The sequence below is a fragment of the Amphibalanus amphitrite genome, unplaced genomic scaffold, assembly GCF_019059575.1.
Source record: "Amphibalanus amphitrite isolate SeventyFive unplaced genomic scaffold, NRLGWU_Aamphi_draft 000330F_arrow, whole genome shotgun sequence".
Lineage (NCBI taxonomy): Eukaryota > Metazoa > Arthropoda > Thecostraca > Balanomorpha > Balanidae > Amphibalanus > Amphibalanus amphitrite.
The window spans coordinates 396,438-412,124 of NW_024881825.1; the positions used below are offsets into that span (position 1 = coordinate 396,438).

The 15,687-nt window shown below is 63.7% G+C and overlaps 1 protein-coding gene across 1 annotated transcript in view; it reads left to right on the forward strand.

The window, feature by feature from the left end:
• The window catches only part of LOC122388664 (nuclear hormone receptor FTZ-F1 beta-like), a 28,153-nt gene extending 12,493 nt beyond the window's left edge, over window positions 1-15,660 (forward strand). The window contains exons 3-11 of the mRNA XM_043379934.1: window positions 3,117-3,253; window positions 8,448-8,540; window positions 9,285-10,044; window positions 11,300-11,505; window positions 11,815-12,024; window positions 12,429-12,570; window positions 13,333-13,449; window positions 14,488-14,736; window positions 15,060-15,660. Of these exons, the coding sequence (XP_043235869.1) occupies window positions 3,117-3,253; window positions 8,448-8,540; window positions 9,285-10,044; window positions 11,300-11,505; window positions 11,815-12,024; window positions 12,429-12,570; window positions 13,333-13,449; window positions 14,488-14,726 (1,904 nt within the window). The 3' untranslated portion in view covers window positions 14,727-14,736; window positions 15,060-15,660. The remainder of the gene's footprint in view (window positions 1-3,116; window positions 3,254-8,447; window positions 8,541-9,284; window positions 10,045-11,299; window positions 11,506-11,814; window positions 12,025-12,428; window positions 12,571-13,332; window positions 13,450-14,487; window positions 14,737-15,059) is intronic.
• The last annotated feature ends 27 nt before the right edge of the window (window positions 15,661-15,687 follow it).

A 15,687-nucleotide genomic window follows, 5' to 3' on the forward strand; every position in this document is an offset into this window, starting at 1 on the left:
CAGCCGAGCAGGGAGTCGCCGCGGCCCTCGGACGACGGCGCCGACCCCGACCCCGGCGCCGACCCCGACCCCGACCGGGGAGCGGGCGCCGGCGCCGGGCCGGCCGACAGCGGTGCGTTCTGCACGCCGGCTGTGTGTGAATGTGTGTGTTTGTGTTCGATGTTTGTCATGGGTGTTGTGCCTGCCCGCGCCGTGCCCGCACGTGATCTGCGTATGAGAGCCACTAGAGCCCCTCCCTGCCCTGCACCCATCTGACCGCCACTGCCCTGACTGCCTGTGAGGGCGGAGCGCATGGCATGACTGTGTGCGATGACACACGCACTCGCCGGCTGTCAGTGACGGACAGTATGCCCCCCCCCCCCTCACCGGGGCTCTGCTCGGGATGCCCGTCCCGCTGTTCAGCTGTGCAGTGTGCACCCGTCCCCCTCCCCTGCACGTACCGGTATTGCCGCCCGCCGCCTGCTGCACCGGCGATACTCGGACCCACTGTTTACTAGCGGAGCTCCCCTCACTGGAATGTGATGAGTGCCTCAGACTCACACGTCGCTCTGGTATTGAGACATCTTGCATAGTTGTTGCTTGTTGTTGTTGTATTGTATTATCAAGTGATCTTGGCCTCTGGAGTACTAGAGCTGAGTGGCTGATTTCCCTGGCGCATGAGTGGCTCTGAACCTGGGATGTCCGAAGCAGTGTGGATCAATTAGGTTCTGTTAGCTATATCGCAAAGGTGACGCCTGTGGCCGTAGGGTCGCTCGAGCGCTCTGCAACTGGACGGCGCGGCATCATGCTCTCGGACCTGACCGGTGTCATATACCCTGACCTGCCCTGACCGGTGTCATACATTAGACCTGTCCGGTGTGGTACTCGCCGTCCGGTGACCACGCCTCGCTGACAGCTCTCGCACGGCGCACCCGGGGCCGTCCCGTGCCTGAGTCAGCGGCCACCGACCGACTCGCGGCGGCCTTTCACTGCCGTCGGCCGGCGGGCGCGTGTCGAAAGGCGCGCCGGCCGACACGGGCGACATGGGGAGACCGACCGGGACCGTCGAACGGTACGGGCCGACAGGACGGTACGGAATACGGGACGACCGGGCGGGGACCGTCTACAGAAGCCGGGCTGTCCCTGTAGATCAGAGACCCGGGACCGGCGGCGGCCGGTGTCCGTCCGCTAAATATAGGTCTTGTCTTGCAGGCTGGTCGGAGTGGTGATACCGGTGCGAAAAAGTTCCGGGCGGCGACTGGCGTTCCCTGATGACTGACTGCTGGGCGTCCTGTCGGGACGTCCGTCTGCGCTGTGACTGTTTGGACTCGTCCCGTCCTGTTCATGTCGTTCTGACCGACCTCTGTGCTGGATGCATTTGAAGGATGCAGCCGGTGCGCGCTGTGTCGCTTGTTTGTGGGTTGGCGACTGGCGCATTTTAGTAGCCCACTCTGACATTCCACTGGGGCCTGTGCGACCGCCCTCCGATCCCGCCGGTCCAGCGGTAGACCTGCCCGGTTTGGTAAACCACCGCCAGTCGACCTACCAGTTCGTGTCGAAGCGGAAGCCATAGCGTTTGTAGCAGGGGCGCCGGCTGGCCGGGCCTTCCCCGACCCGGTCGACGCCGTGTCCGTTTGGTCTCACTGGCTCTGCTGCCGCTCTGCCGCGTTGGAGGGACCTGCTATGTCCTCATTATCTATCGCCAATGTCATGTCTTATAATCGACGGCTTCCACCGGTGTGTGCCGTTCAGAGCCGCCCGACCGGCCGGCGGCGACCGCCAGTCGCATGCCATAACCACATAGTTCCCTGCTCAAAAGTGTGTATTTTGGTCCTTGATATGCAGCCTGGCTGTGCTGGACCGGTTTCGTCGGTGAGCGGCGCTGTGCCGCCGACTGTGCCGCGCGTGTGCTCCGTGCTGTGTGCCGCTGGCCCTGTGCTCTGCGCCGCTCCGGACGGGTGGGGCCCAATGGAATGCAGAGCCGCTGCCGCCGCCGCGGACCAGGCTCTGTTTCGTCACGCGCCGAGCGGACGCATCTGCCGGCCGGCCGTCGTGACGCAACGCAGCGGCGCTGCAGCCGCTGACGGAGCTGAGCCAACCTTCGGGAATGCGCGTCATTGCCTCACCGCCGCGCGGCGCCGGCCGCCCGGACCAGTGTTATCACTCACAGTTGGGTTATTTAATTCCCACTGGCCATGAGGTGAGAGGAAACTGCTTGGCCGCCCCGGCTCACTGTGTGGAAACGTACCTGGCCAGGGCGCGCCGCCGGTGCGACCGTCGTGTTTGACCTTCGCGGGAATGTCGGGGCGCGGCAAGGCCGGCGCTACCTGTCGACATTCCCAGGGCCCAGTGCGGTCGGCCGGCTGTGGATTCTGCGCCACCGTCCGCCGCCTGGCATACCCAGGACCCGGTGGCTGGATGTTCGGCTCTGGAGTCCGCGCCACTGTCCGCCGCTCAGCCGGGGACGGCGCCGACTGCGTCCGAGCTGGCCTCCTTTCGGACACTTTTCCATGTCCCGCAGGCTAGCACGCAACAGTTGAGAATGCGCCGAGCCGCGGCGGCCGGCGTCCCGTCTGCCGCGCCGGCCGCAGTGGGACCGGCGCTGACGGCGGCGGCGGCCGTCACGACCTCCCGGTACCGCGGCGCGCTGACGTGCCGCCGGGCCGGATTTTTGTCCGGCCGGCCGGCGGCGCACGGCAAGGTGCCGGACTCGGTGCGCAGCGGTGACGATCAGCAGACCTGTGCCGCACGGAACTGAGCAGCGCGCTGGCGAGCGCCCGGTCCGCCCGACTGTATTGACACGGCGATTGGCACGGACGGCCTGCCGATGAAGGGCGATGTGGTCACCGGATGTGGGCGCTATCTTCACACCGAACGGGCTGCCGGTGTCGCAACCTGACTGATGGATGCATGTTGCACGCGCCGCGCTGATGTTGGCCGATGTAAACTGAGCTCGAGCATACGGCGCCCAAAGTTGCACCTGCCCCGCCCAGCCACATGCATAGCTGACTGTTGGTTGTACCCTATATCGATGTTTGACAAGTTCCTTGTCGCTCATTGAGAAACCTGTCCCTGATGGGTGATGTCCGGCGCTGGTTGACGGGTGGCACCCTCTAACGGTGACCTGTGCGTTTCAGCCTCGGCGGTGTGGCGTCCCGGTGGCAGCTCTGCCGAGTCGCGCGGCTGGGCCGAGCGGCCCATGAGCTGGCAGGCCGATCCGGGCGAGCCGGCCTCCTCGCAGCTCGAGGCGGCCATCAGCCAGACCCACCGCATGGTGAGTGGAGTGCGGCGGCCGGCGGGGACCTCAGACTGATGTGGGACTGTCAGAACTGATGTGGGGCCTGAAAGGGGCGGAACATGACGTTGACGTGGGGTCTGTGTTATGCTGATATGAGGGACGTCACACTGATCTGGGGCCGCGGAGGGCAGTAAACCTCTCACTGATGTGGGACTGATGACGATAGGACTGAGACGCGGGGCGGACAGGGATGTGGCTGTGTGGTCGCGAGGCGAGGCGCTCGTCAGACATCTGTCTGTTTTCCGGTAACGCCAGGTGGCCGCCGTACGTATGTGGTGCGGTGACTGGCGCTAACAAGAAGCATGTGGATGTCGGACTGTGTTTGATCATAACGGCTGCTATTGTCATGTGCCCGCCTTCCTGCCCCTCCGTTCCGTCCGTCCATCCGTCCGTCCACTGGTGGCGGCGCCTCTGAGGCCGGCCGGGCGCTCCGTCCAAGGCTGGCGGTGGTCCGGCCAGCCTTGGTCGGCCGGCCGCGGCGATCGGCGGCGCGCGCGGCCTGAGCCGGCCTCGGAAGGCCGACCGGGCGGCGCGGCGGTGGCAGCGGCAGCGGCGGCCACCTGACGGCCGCGTCCCACGGCGCGCGCCGATAGCTGACGTCAGCGGACGGCGAGGGGCGCCCCTGGCGGGGTACTGACGGCGCGAGGGGTGCCTCTGATGGGACACTGATGGCGCGAGGTGTCTGATGGGTTACTGACGGCGGGGCCGCCTCTGATGGGACACCACTACCGGCGCGAGGTGCTGGCGTCGCGTCGCTGGCCGTCCGACAGACTGATGGACCGGTGCTGTGTCGGCCGCGGCTCGGGCTGATTGACGTCCGACCAGTAGACAGACAGACGGGCAGGCAGCCACGGCACGGCCCAGTGCGGCAGGCCGCGGCACGTCCGGGCCGGCCGGCGCTCTGCCGACCGCGACCGACTCCGCCGAGTGTGCTCCGTGGTAGCCGCCCGCGTCGGCTCCGTTGTTAGGCCTCTATCTCTCCTTCCGTGTCACCGTCTCTCGTCTCTCTGTTCGTATCTCTACCTCTCGATAGGTCAGTGTCTCCGCCAATCGTCTCCTGTATCTCTCCCAGTGGCGGATCCAAGGGGGGGGGTCACATGGGTCATGACCCCCTCCTTGGGGCTCGGGGGCACCACAGGCCCGCCAGGGGCACCACAGGCCTAGCAGGGGCACCACGGACCTGTCAGGGGCACCACAGGCCTGTCAGGAGCACCATCGGCCTAGCAAAAGCACCACAGGTCTGCCAGGGCCACCACAGACCTGCCAGGGGCACCAGAGGCCTGCCAGGGGCACCGCCGGCCTCGCAGGAGCACCTTGGGCCTGTGGGGGCACTTCAGGCTTGTCAGGGGCACCACAGTCCTGTCAGGGCCCAGGGGCAGCAGTGGCTTAGCAGGGGCACCACAGGCCCGCCAGGGGCACCACAGGCCTGTCAGGGGCACCAAAGGCCTAGCAAGGGCACCACGGGCCTGTCGGGGGCACCAAAGGCCTGGCAGGGACACGTCAGGCTTGTCAGGACCCAGGGGCACCACAGTCTTTCCAGGGGCACCAGAGGCCTTGCAGGGGCACCACAGGCCTGTCAGGGGCACCACAGGCCTCGCAGGGGCACCTTGAGTCTGTCAGGGGCACCACGGGCCTGTCGGAGGCACTTCAGGGTTGTCAGGGGCACCACAGTCCCGTAAGAGCCCAGGGGCACCAGCGGCCTAGCGGCTAGCAGAGGCACCACAGGCCTGCCAGGGGCACCGCAGGCCTGCCAGGGGCACCACCGATCTCGCAGGGGCACCTTGGGCCTGTCAGGGGCACCACGGGCCTGTGGGGGCACTTCATGCTTGTCAGGGGCACTACAGTCCTGTCAGGGCCCAGGGGCAGCAGTGGCCTAGCAGGGGCACCACAGGCCCGCCAGGGGCACCACAGGCCTGTCAGGGGCACCACAGGCCTAGCAAGGGCACCACGGGCTTGTCGGGGATACCACGGGCCTGGCAGGTGCACCTCAGTCTTGTCAGGGCCCAGGGGCACCACAGTCTTTCCAGGGGCACCACAGTCTTTCCAGGGGCACCACAGGCCTGTCAGGGACACCAGAGGCCTTGCAGGGGCACCACAGGCCTGGCAGGGGCACCACAGGCCTGCCAGGGGCACCACCGGCCTCGCAGGGGCACCTTGAGCCTGTCAGGGGCACCACAGGCCTGCCAGGGGCACCACAGGCCTGCCAGGGGCACCACAGGCCTAGCAAGGGCACCACGAGCCTGTCAGGGGCACCTCAGGCTTATCAGGGCCCAGGGGCACCACAGTCCTTCCAGAGGCACCACAAGCCTGTCAGGGGCACCAAAGACCTAACAGGGGCACCACAGGCCTGTCAGGGGCACCACAGGCCTGTCAGGGGCACCACCGGCCTCGCAGGGGCACCTTTGGCCCGTCAGGGGCACCACGTGCCTGTCGGGGACATTTCAGGCTTATCAGTGGCACCACAGTCCTGTCAGAGCCCAGGGGCACCGGCGGCCTAGCACGGGTACCGGCCTGCCAGGCGCACCACCGGCCTCGCAGGGGCACCATGGGCCTGTCAGATGCACCACTGGCCTGTCGTTGGCACTTCAGGCTTGTCAGGGGGCACCACAGTCCTTCCAGGGGCACCACAAACCTGTCAGGGGCACCTGCGGCCTAGCAGGTGCACCACAGGCCCGCCAGGGGCAACACACACAAAATAAAATATATAAAAAAAAACAAAAAAAAAACGAAAATAGGGCACCACCAAAATGAAGTGGCCGAAATCCGATGAGTTTTTAATTTTGGGTATAGGTAGGGGCACCACTTCGATTCATGACCCTCCCCTTGGAATTTTCCTGGATCCGCCCCTGATCTCTCCCGCCTCTCTTCTCTCGATTTCCAGCTGTCGGTCTCCGTCTCTCGTCTCTTTGTTCATATCTCCCCCTCTCGTTTCTAGGGTGTGCGGCGGTCGGTCGGGCGGGGGCGGCGGCCTGCTGTCGGAATCCGCTGTATAAACAGTGCCGGCACCGCGCACCGGTCGGCCGCGGGCGCGCGACCCCCGCCCTGACCTTGCCACTGACATTGGAAGGACGCGCCGCGGCCGCCGGCGGAGGACGGGGGGGGGGGCGCCGATGACGCCACGTCATTATGGTTGGCTGGCGGCGCGGTGCCGCGCGGCGGCGGTGGGCGGACCACGGAAGTTGGCCGGTGCGGCGGACCGGCCGCCCGCCGACCGGTGCCAGCCGGCCGGCCGTCCGACGGTCCGCCGCGCGCGGCCGCCCAGCGCCAACCTTGGCCGACCTTGCGGCGCGGCGGGCCCGGCCGCGCGGCCTTGGTGACCCCTCCGCCGCCGGGGACCGGCCCGCAGCGCCGAGGCCGCCGCCGCCGTTTTTGCCAGTCGCCAGGTGTGCGTACGGCGCCTGCTCTCCGGAGGTGGCAGCCCTCGTAGTTGGAAACGGTGGCGCCGGCGGCGCCGCCGATACCTGGGAACTCGTGCCCGCGGGCCGGACGAGTTATGAGGGGTTTTGCGAATGTTGGAGGGTAGCGGAGGGAGCCGACTGATATTTATCGATGTTCTTAAAAACAATATTTTATCTTCGGTCCTCGAGTGTTCTGGGAAGAGAGCATTGCTCCGTTTTAAATTGAGGGACAATGCCAATAAGGAGAAATGCGATGCAGTATATCCTGAGGGTGCAAACATTTTTCTTTGTTTTTGCTTCAAAACCTTTTTTCTTACATAATCACATAATTACTAACCTCGCGGCTTTGCCATCGATAAGTGAGATTTTATGTCGTTTCTACAAATCCGTTTCATATTCTAAACGTTTAGGGAGTAAATCAGGGCGACCTAACTGACGAAGTTTGTCGCGCTCCAGCGCTGTTTTGGGACCATTTCGCCACTGTGTCGGTTCCGGCTATCGTCGGCTGTCGGTCAGCGGCCGGAACCGGGTGGGATTCAGTCGGCCGCCGGGGCTGTTTATCACGTGTCGACGCTCGGCGCCGGTACCTGACCCCGGCCGGCGCGCCGCCGCGTCGCCGGCCGTCGACCGTGCGCCGTTCCACGCCGCCGGCGGCGCGCTGTTTTGCCGTCCGCGTGCAGGGCGCGTATTGATCTCCCGATACGATCTGCCGGCGCGGCCGGCCACGTGGCCGCCGGTCGGCTAAAAAGGACGCCGCGCGCTGACACCGAGCCGTGGGACAGAGCAAAGGAGGAGGGGAGAGAGCACCGGGGTCAGCTGGCAACATGGTCGGTCTCGCCGATTGCCGGGCCGGGACGGCGATTCGGCAGTCTCGGTCGAATGGGAGGGAGCTGACACGGAGAGAACAGAGGCACCACACAAAGAACAGTGCTGGTCGGGGACAATAGATAGCCACTAGCCAGGTGTCTATCAGCGACATTTACCCCTGTGTCATGGTTAAAAGCACGTCACACACTGTTTTCTCTATGCACGGCGCCTGTTGCCTCTGCCGCTCGCCGTCCGTCGGTAGTCAGCGGGCAGTGGTCGAGTGGTCGTCAGTCGCCTGTTGCTGGTGCCCACTGCCGCTCCCTGCTCAGTCTGGTGGCCGGCACGTCCCTTCCCAGCCGGAACAGTGACGGTGTGGCTGCTCGGACTGCCAGTCTCTCCAACTACCGGGAGTGGCTGCTGCACTGTATGGGTGGCTGAAGTGTGGCTAGGAGGAACTTTACACGGGCCCTGAGTGAGCTGCTATCTCTCATTCCGGTGAATGCCATTCCGCTGTCCTGTGAGACCTGTGTGTCACCCTCAGCCTCTACAGCTTCTCTGCCGTCGCACGGCTCTGCGGTGCTGTTGGCCTGTCTCTTGTGCTTGTGCCCGTGACTCTGACTGTGATCTCCGGTCCCTCTGTCCATCAGGTAATCAAGCTAGAGGTTAATGAGATGGTGACCAGTCCGGCGGCGCTGTGTGACTCTGTATGACTCTGACTCTGACTCTGACTCTGACCTCCGGTCCCCTGTCTGTCCGTCAGGCGATAAAGCAGGAGGTGGATGAGATGGTGACCAGTCCGGCGGCGCTGTGTGACTCTGTGTATCTGACTCGGACTCTGACTTCCCCTGTCTGTCCGTCAGGCGATCAAGCAGGAGGTGGATGAAATGGTGACCAGTCCGGCGGCGCTGTGTGACTGTGTGACTCTGACTCTGACTCTGACCTCCGGTCCCCTGTCTGTCCGTCAGGCGATAAAGCAGGAGGTGGATGAAATGGTGACCAGTCCGGCGGCGCCCGACAGCCACCACCTCTCCTCCGACACAGAGTCGGCCACCGCCAAGGTATGTACGCGTGGGATAGGGACAGTCTAGGGTAAGGCCGTGTAAGAAAGACTGGGACTGAATGCACTCATCACTGTATGTTGATGTATTCGGACATCGCATACCTAATTTTCTGTTCTCAAGTTCGATATTTAGAAACTTGGTGGCGATAGTGACGACGCCGTGTTTGATCGAGCATCTATAACATGTTTCGGCTGGTAATAGGGAGGCCTTTTATACCAGGCCCGTGTGTTTTTAATGGAATGTGACGCGTTGCTGGCGTTGTTTGAAGGCTGTGGTATGTTGTTGTGCACTGTCGGCGCCGTTTCTGTGTACTGTGTAGTACGACTACACTAGATCGGATGGCTGTGCCGTGTTTACGATAGTGTCTCCCCGGGGACAGATGGGTCGCTGTGCTGCCACCGCGTCTGTCCTTACAATGACGACCTCGGACGCCCTCATGCCGATAGCGTGTGGCCTCTAGGCTTGGCCTCTAGTCTCCGTATTTTGACGTCTCTGTGTTTGTACCGTCTTTACTGTCTGTTGGTCTGTACGGTGACTTCTTTGTGTCCGCACAGTGACGCCGATACCGTCTGCGTCGTACTCGTCTCGTCTGAGCGTGCCGACTGCCTCGGGTGTTTGTGGCGGGCTCTTACCATGTTTGTTCACATGTTTGTGCCCTATGTGAGTGTACCCCGTGTGACCGCTCCTGATGTGCCCTGTGTGACCGTTCCCTGTCTGACGGCCCTCTGCTGTTCCCCGCAGACGGACGGCGAGCGTCCGAGCAGCGCCGGCCCGGCGCGCAGCGACTCGGGCTGCGAGGTGAACCACTCGGGTCCGTTCACGCCCAGCGCGTCGCCGCTGCTGCCGCGCTCCGGGCACGGCTTCCACAACTCGCCGGAGCTGGGCGGCGGCGGCGCGGCCGGCCGGCTCTACTCGCCGACCGCCTCGCCGCTGCAGGCGCGCCACTTCTCCGGCTACTCGTCTCCCTACTCGCACACGCCCAGCACGGGCCTGTCGCGCAACAACTCGGACGCGTCGCAGTACGGCGGCTCCCAGTACTCGTGCTCGTCTGTGTCCTCCCCGGGCGGCCAGTACTCGCCGGCGGCGTCTCCGGGCCAGAGCCGCCACCTGTACCGGCAGAGCCCCATGCTGGGCCGGCACATGGAGCACCTGCTGGGCCAGCACCCGCTCAACCTGACCCAGTCGGACTCGGAGAGCTGTGACGACAAGTCGCAGCTGGCCGCCGAGCTGGCCGCTCACTCGGCGCTCTCTGGCCAGTCGGGCATCAGCCGGCAGCAGCTCATCAACAGTCCCTGCCCCGTCTGCGGCGACAAAATCTCCGGCTTCCACTACGGCATCTTCAGCTGCGAGAGCTGCAAGGGCTTCTTCAAGCGCACCGTGCAGAACAAGAAGAATTACGTATGCCTGCGCGGCGCCGGCTGCCCCGTGACGATAGCCACGCGGAAAAAGTGTCCCGCCTGCCGCTTCGAGCGCTGCCTTAACATGGGCATGAAGCTGGAAGGTGAGGAGCCACAGGCGGCGGTGTGGAGGGAAGGGGAGGGTGTGACGGGGGATGCTCGAAATGGTCTAGCTGAGATTGGGGTGTGATGATTGACGGGAAAGACCGACAGAGTTTATAGGGGGATGTTTCACTAACGAAAGTGAGATCAGTGCACGCAGGGTGCTTGTCCAATGTCCATGTTCCGCGCCACTGCGGGAGGTGACAGCGGTAGGCGTACATTGCAGCGGGCTTTTCGCGGCTCATAGCTCTAGCCACCGTGTAAAGCGCCGTCCGCCGCTCTTATGCCAACAACGGACGGCCCCTTTCACTATTGACGGCGGTCTGTCCGGGTCCATCACCACAACTCGATATACTGATGTAACCAATATCCACTACACAGAACACACGCACACTGGGACCTAGCCCAGCGGCCGCGGCCACCATCCTAGACGGCCCGTCGGACCGGTGGCCGCGCCGAGCCGAGCCGAGCCGCGCCGCGCCGCGCCGGCCGGCCCTACAAGGCCGCTCGGCACGGCGGCAAGGTCGGTCGGCCGGCGGCGCACGGACGGGGCCGCGCGGCGTGTCGCAATGGCGGCCGACTGAGTCAGCGCGGCCGCTCACTGCAGACGGACGGACGGACGGACGGACGGACGGACGGACGGTCGGACGGTCGCCGAGCCAGGCTTTGTGTTGTGGGCGCTGCCGTCTTACCGAAGGGACCGTCCTCAGGGGTTGACGGGGGGGGGGGGGAGACGGCAGCGTTCTGCTGCTGCAGGGTGCCGCCTGAATTCTCGGAGACACGTCACTGACGGCTGGACGCGGCGACACTTTCCTCCTGCACGTGCCGCTGATAGTTTTGCCGGGTGATTTTTGTCGCCGGCCGGCTGATGACACCGGCTCGTTGTGGCCTGACGGCCCGGGTGTGAATCACGGCCGACGGACTGGGGCTCACCGGCAAACGCTGCTCTTTGTACTTGGCCAGTCCCGGGCGAGACTGAGTGCTACTTGTCCGCCCGTGACGGGCATAAAGTCTACCCTCGTGATGGGAGGGCAAACATACTGGTCGTAAAAGGAAAACATGATCTGTCTCGGGAACGTTTGAATATGGCACAAATATTGTTTTCATGAAACTTTACTTTGATGGGAGGATAATTGTTCATAGGCCCTGGCGCGTCAGTGGAATGGCACTGTTGCGTGTTGCATGAGACTTTGATCTACATCTGTTATTAGTAAGATCGTACTAACCTGGCCTAACCTGACCTGTTCCTCTCGGCAGCGATCCGCGAGGACCGGACGCGCGGCGGCCGCTCCACCTACCAGTGTTCGTACACGGTGCCGCCGTCGCTGGTGGCGCCCTCTGCAGGTGGCGCCACCAGCGGCGGCCCGGCCGACCCGCTCCAGGCGGCGCCACACGTCAAGGCCGAGCCGAGCGAGGGCGGCGCGCCGCCGGACGGCCGGCCGGCCACCCCGCCCCTGCTGAAGGTGAGCCGACCGGTCCGGTCACGGAGTAGGGAGGGGTGCTGTGGACAGGGGTCACTGCGGAGGGACCGGGCAGGGACTGGGTTCATAGAGCGGGGACCGCGGTCACTGCAGGAGTCGGGCCTCTTTGCTCTGGAATCTTGATATTATGCTTGAGTGTCATTGACTGGTCGTATGGACCTGAGGCCGGTAGTGACTGGTAGTGTGTGGAATCATGGTTTAAAACACAATTATGGGAAGCTTATTTTGCTGCATTGGAGGCTAATATTCCCTCGCCCTTCACCCCTGACACGTCGCTCGGCGGTCCGGCAGCAAATAATGTCAGTGGAGCACCTGTGGCAGCCGTCTCCGGCGGACAGTGTGCCCTCGCCGGCCTCGCAGCAGCCGTCCGGTCTGGCGGCGGCGGCGGCGGCCGCGGCCGCCGGCGCCGGCGACTACAGCAGCCTCTGCCACATCGCCGATCACCGGCTCTACAAGATCGTCAAGTGGTGCAAGAGCCTGCCGCTCTTCAAAGAGATCCACGTGAGTCGCGGCGCCGGGACCGAGAGGGGGCAGGGACAACGGGCCCACTGACAGTAAACGTTTTGATCGAGATGATAAAGAAAACAATCTATTTGGGTGTATGTAGATAAATAATACAGGAGTTTGGCGCTAGCTAGCCTTTTTCGCTGTGACATGCCTCCGGGCGCATATTAACTTGCCCGTTAGACCGAACTACCGTGTAAGCCACTATATACCGTCCGGCGTCCGCACAGCCTACTGACTACCTCGAACCCGGGTCCTCCTCGCACTCGGCCCGCTTCACTTGGAAGCTCCTTCTCTGACCTGTGCCGCCCTTCCGTCCCCTCGCCGTGTGCGCTGTGAGTCTGACCGCCGCCTTGTGTCCTGTGTCGAGTCTGACCGTCTGCCCTCTCTGCCCTCCGCAGTTGGACGACCAGACGGCTCTGTTGATCAACACGTGGTGTCAGCTGCTGCTGCTCAACTGCTGCTACCGCTCCCTGGACACGCCCGGTCACATACGGGTGTCGCGGGGCCGCTCCGTCAGCGTCCAGGAGGCCAACGCCATCGGTACGTCACACTGACACACTGACACTGACACAGTGACACCGACACACTGACACTGACACACTGACACTGACACTCCCGGCCACATATGGGTGTCGCGGGGCCGCTCCGTCAGCGTCCAGGAGGCCAACGCCATCGGTACGTCACACTGACACACTGACACACTGACACTGACACTCCCGGTCACATACGGGTGTCGCGGGGCCGCTCCGTCAGCGTCCAGGAGGCCAACGCCATCGGTACGACACACTGACACACTGACACTGACACACTGACACTGACACACTGACACTGACACACACTGACACTGACACTCCCGGCCACATATGGGTGTCGCGGGGCCGCTCCGTCAGCGTCCAGGAGGCCAACGCCATCGGTACGACACACTGACACACTGACACACTGACACTGACACTGACACGCCCGGCCACATACGGGTGTCGCGGGGCCGCTCCGTCAGCGTCCAGGAGGCCAACGCCATCGGTACGTCACACTGACACACTGACACACTGACACTGACACTCCCGGTCACATACGGGTGTCGCGGGGCCGCTCCGTCAGCGTCCAGGAGGCCAACGCCATCGGTACGACACACTGACACACTGTCTTTGACACATGACTGGCACTGATCGCTGTGTGGTATTGTTATCTGGCCTGTGTTCTGGCTGGCAACTTGACCAGACCTGACATCCAGGCGTGGACCGTTGCGTGGTAATGCTGTCTGTCCTCTGACCTGTGACCTGACCTCTGACCTGTGACCCTCAGGCGTGGGCCGCTGTGTGGAGCGTATGGTGGCGCTGACTGACCAGTTCCGGCGACTCCAGGTCGACTACTACGAGTACATCGCGCTCAAAGTGATCGTGCTGCTGTCTTCCAATGGCGGTCAGTGATACCCCTCCCAGACCGGGACCCCTGTGACACTGCACGGTGGCCGGTGCTTGTGCCGAGGTCACCTGTGCTAGGATAGCGGGCGGGCATTGTGTTGTGGGGAACACGGGAAGCGTGTAATCGTTGAATCAGGGTAGCGCGTAATCAGGTCGCCAGGTTTTAATTGATCGGGTTTTCAGGCTGTTTCTCAGTCAGGCTCATGCTGACGAGCTGCTGCATGCTTTTCGTGTAGTCCACCGGTTAGTGATTCGCTGTGATCTCCTACCTGTGCGCCCTCTGATCCCTTTATCCTACCTTCCACTCCGACCTCGCCTGTCGACCCTTTCTCCTCACACCCTTCACCCTCTGACTCCTATACCGTAATGCTGCCTAAAGCCCGTCAGTGCTGGCGGGCCTCCACCCTCCTTCTGCTCTCTCGGACTCTCCAACTCTGTCTTCCTCCTGTAAGTGTAGACTCGCCATGGTTGGCCTGCCCAACCCTCCCCTCTGCTGTCTCTGACTCTGTGCTGACTGAGCCGCACAAGGTGCCGGTACTGACTCTCTCCTCCCCCAGACCTGTCGGTGCTGACCCCCTCCCCCCCGTTTACAGACCCGTCGGTGCTGACTGAGCCGCACAAGGTGTCGGTGCTGACCCCCCCCCCGCCCCGTTTACAGACCCGTCGGTGCTGACTGAGCCGCACAAGGTGTCTGTACTGACTCTCCCCCGCCTCGTTTACAAACCCGTCGGTGCTGACTGAGCCGCACGAGGTGTCGGTACTGACTCCCCCTCCCCCCCCCGTCTACAGACCCGTCGGTGCTGACTGAGCCGCACAAGGTGTCGGTACTGACTTCTGACTCTCCCTCCCCCCCCCCCCCCCCCCCCACAGACCCGTCGGTGCTGACTGAGCCGCACAAGGTGTCGGTACTGACTCCCCCGCCCCGTTTACAGACCCGTCGGTGCTGACTGAGCCGCACTGGGTGTCGGTACTGACTCCCCCCCCCTCCCGTTTACAGACCCGTCGGTGCTGACCCCCGCCCCCTCCCCCCCCCCAGACCCGTCGGTGCTGACCGAGCCGCACAAGGTGTCGGCGTGCCGGGAGCAGGTACTGCAGGCGCTACAGCAGTACACCATGTCCCACTCGCCGCAGACGCCCAGCAAGTTCGGCGAGCTGCTGCTGCGTATCCCGGACGTGGAGCGCGCCTGCCAGCTGGGCAAGGAGCTGATCGCAGCGCGCAGCTCGTCCGACGGGCCCACCTTCGACATCCTGCTGGAGCTGCTCAAAGGCGACTGACCGGCCGCCGGTGAGCGTACGGGGCGGGGCACGGCAGGGTAGACGGCCGGGTGTTAGAGTCACGGATAACGGGAGCTGGCAGGGTATTGTGAGTCGGTGAGGGGCTGCGGTGGGTAGGTAGCAGGGAGGCCGCTGCACTTCAAGAGCTTGGAATCAAAAATAGTTTTGAAGGGAAGAAAGACTGATTCTAAATGTTTCAACGTGATAAGTATCAAGACTGCTTTGCGCTGCATCCTGCGACGTTATTACGAAGCAGTTGTCTGGTTCAGTTTTTTTTTTTTGTGTTTGAGGAGAGTGTCTCCTCGTCTGACGCTGCTCTCGTCTGCCCGCCAGGTCGGCCGGTCCGCCGCCGCCGCCGCGCCTCGCTGGTCGAGTCGCGGCCCACCTACATTCCACTCAGTTGAAGCGCAGCTCAGTGCCAAACGGCCGGGGCGGGAGCCGCCGGGCCGCCCTGTAATCCAGCCCACCGTGCCGGCACGCCGGCGTCCATCGCCGGACGCCGCGCCGTGCCGCCGCCCAGACGGCGCCGCCGCCGCCGCTCTGCGCGCTACTCGGCGCCGAGCAGCGGCGCAGAGGCGACGGCGGCGGCGCGCCGCCACCGACCCGACCGCCCAGTGCCAGCTCGGTGATGGCGCGCCGCGCCGGCCGCGCCGTCACTTGTTATTTATTGGGAGGGGCGCGCCCGCCAGAGCCGTCCAGCCGCCAGCAGCTACCGCGCCGCCGGCGCCAGCCTTACTCATCGGAGAGAGAGTGACACCGAGTGAGAGAGAACGGGAGAGGAAGGGAGAGTGCAAGCATCGCCTGGCTGAACTCTTGAGGAGGCTAGACGTTTTATATTGTTTGCTACTTTGTTTGTACAAACTGGTGTTTGTTTTTATGAAGGTGTGCTAAAGAGCCAAAAGCCATTTTATTAATACATTTTTATATTATCGTACACATCGTTTTGTAATCCAGCTGTCAA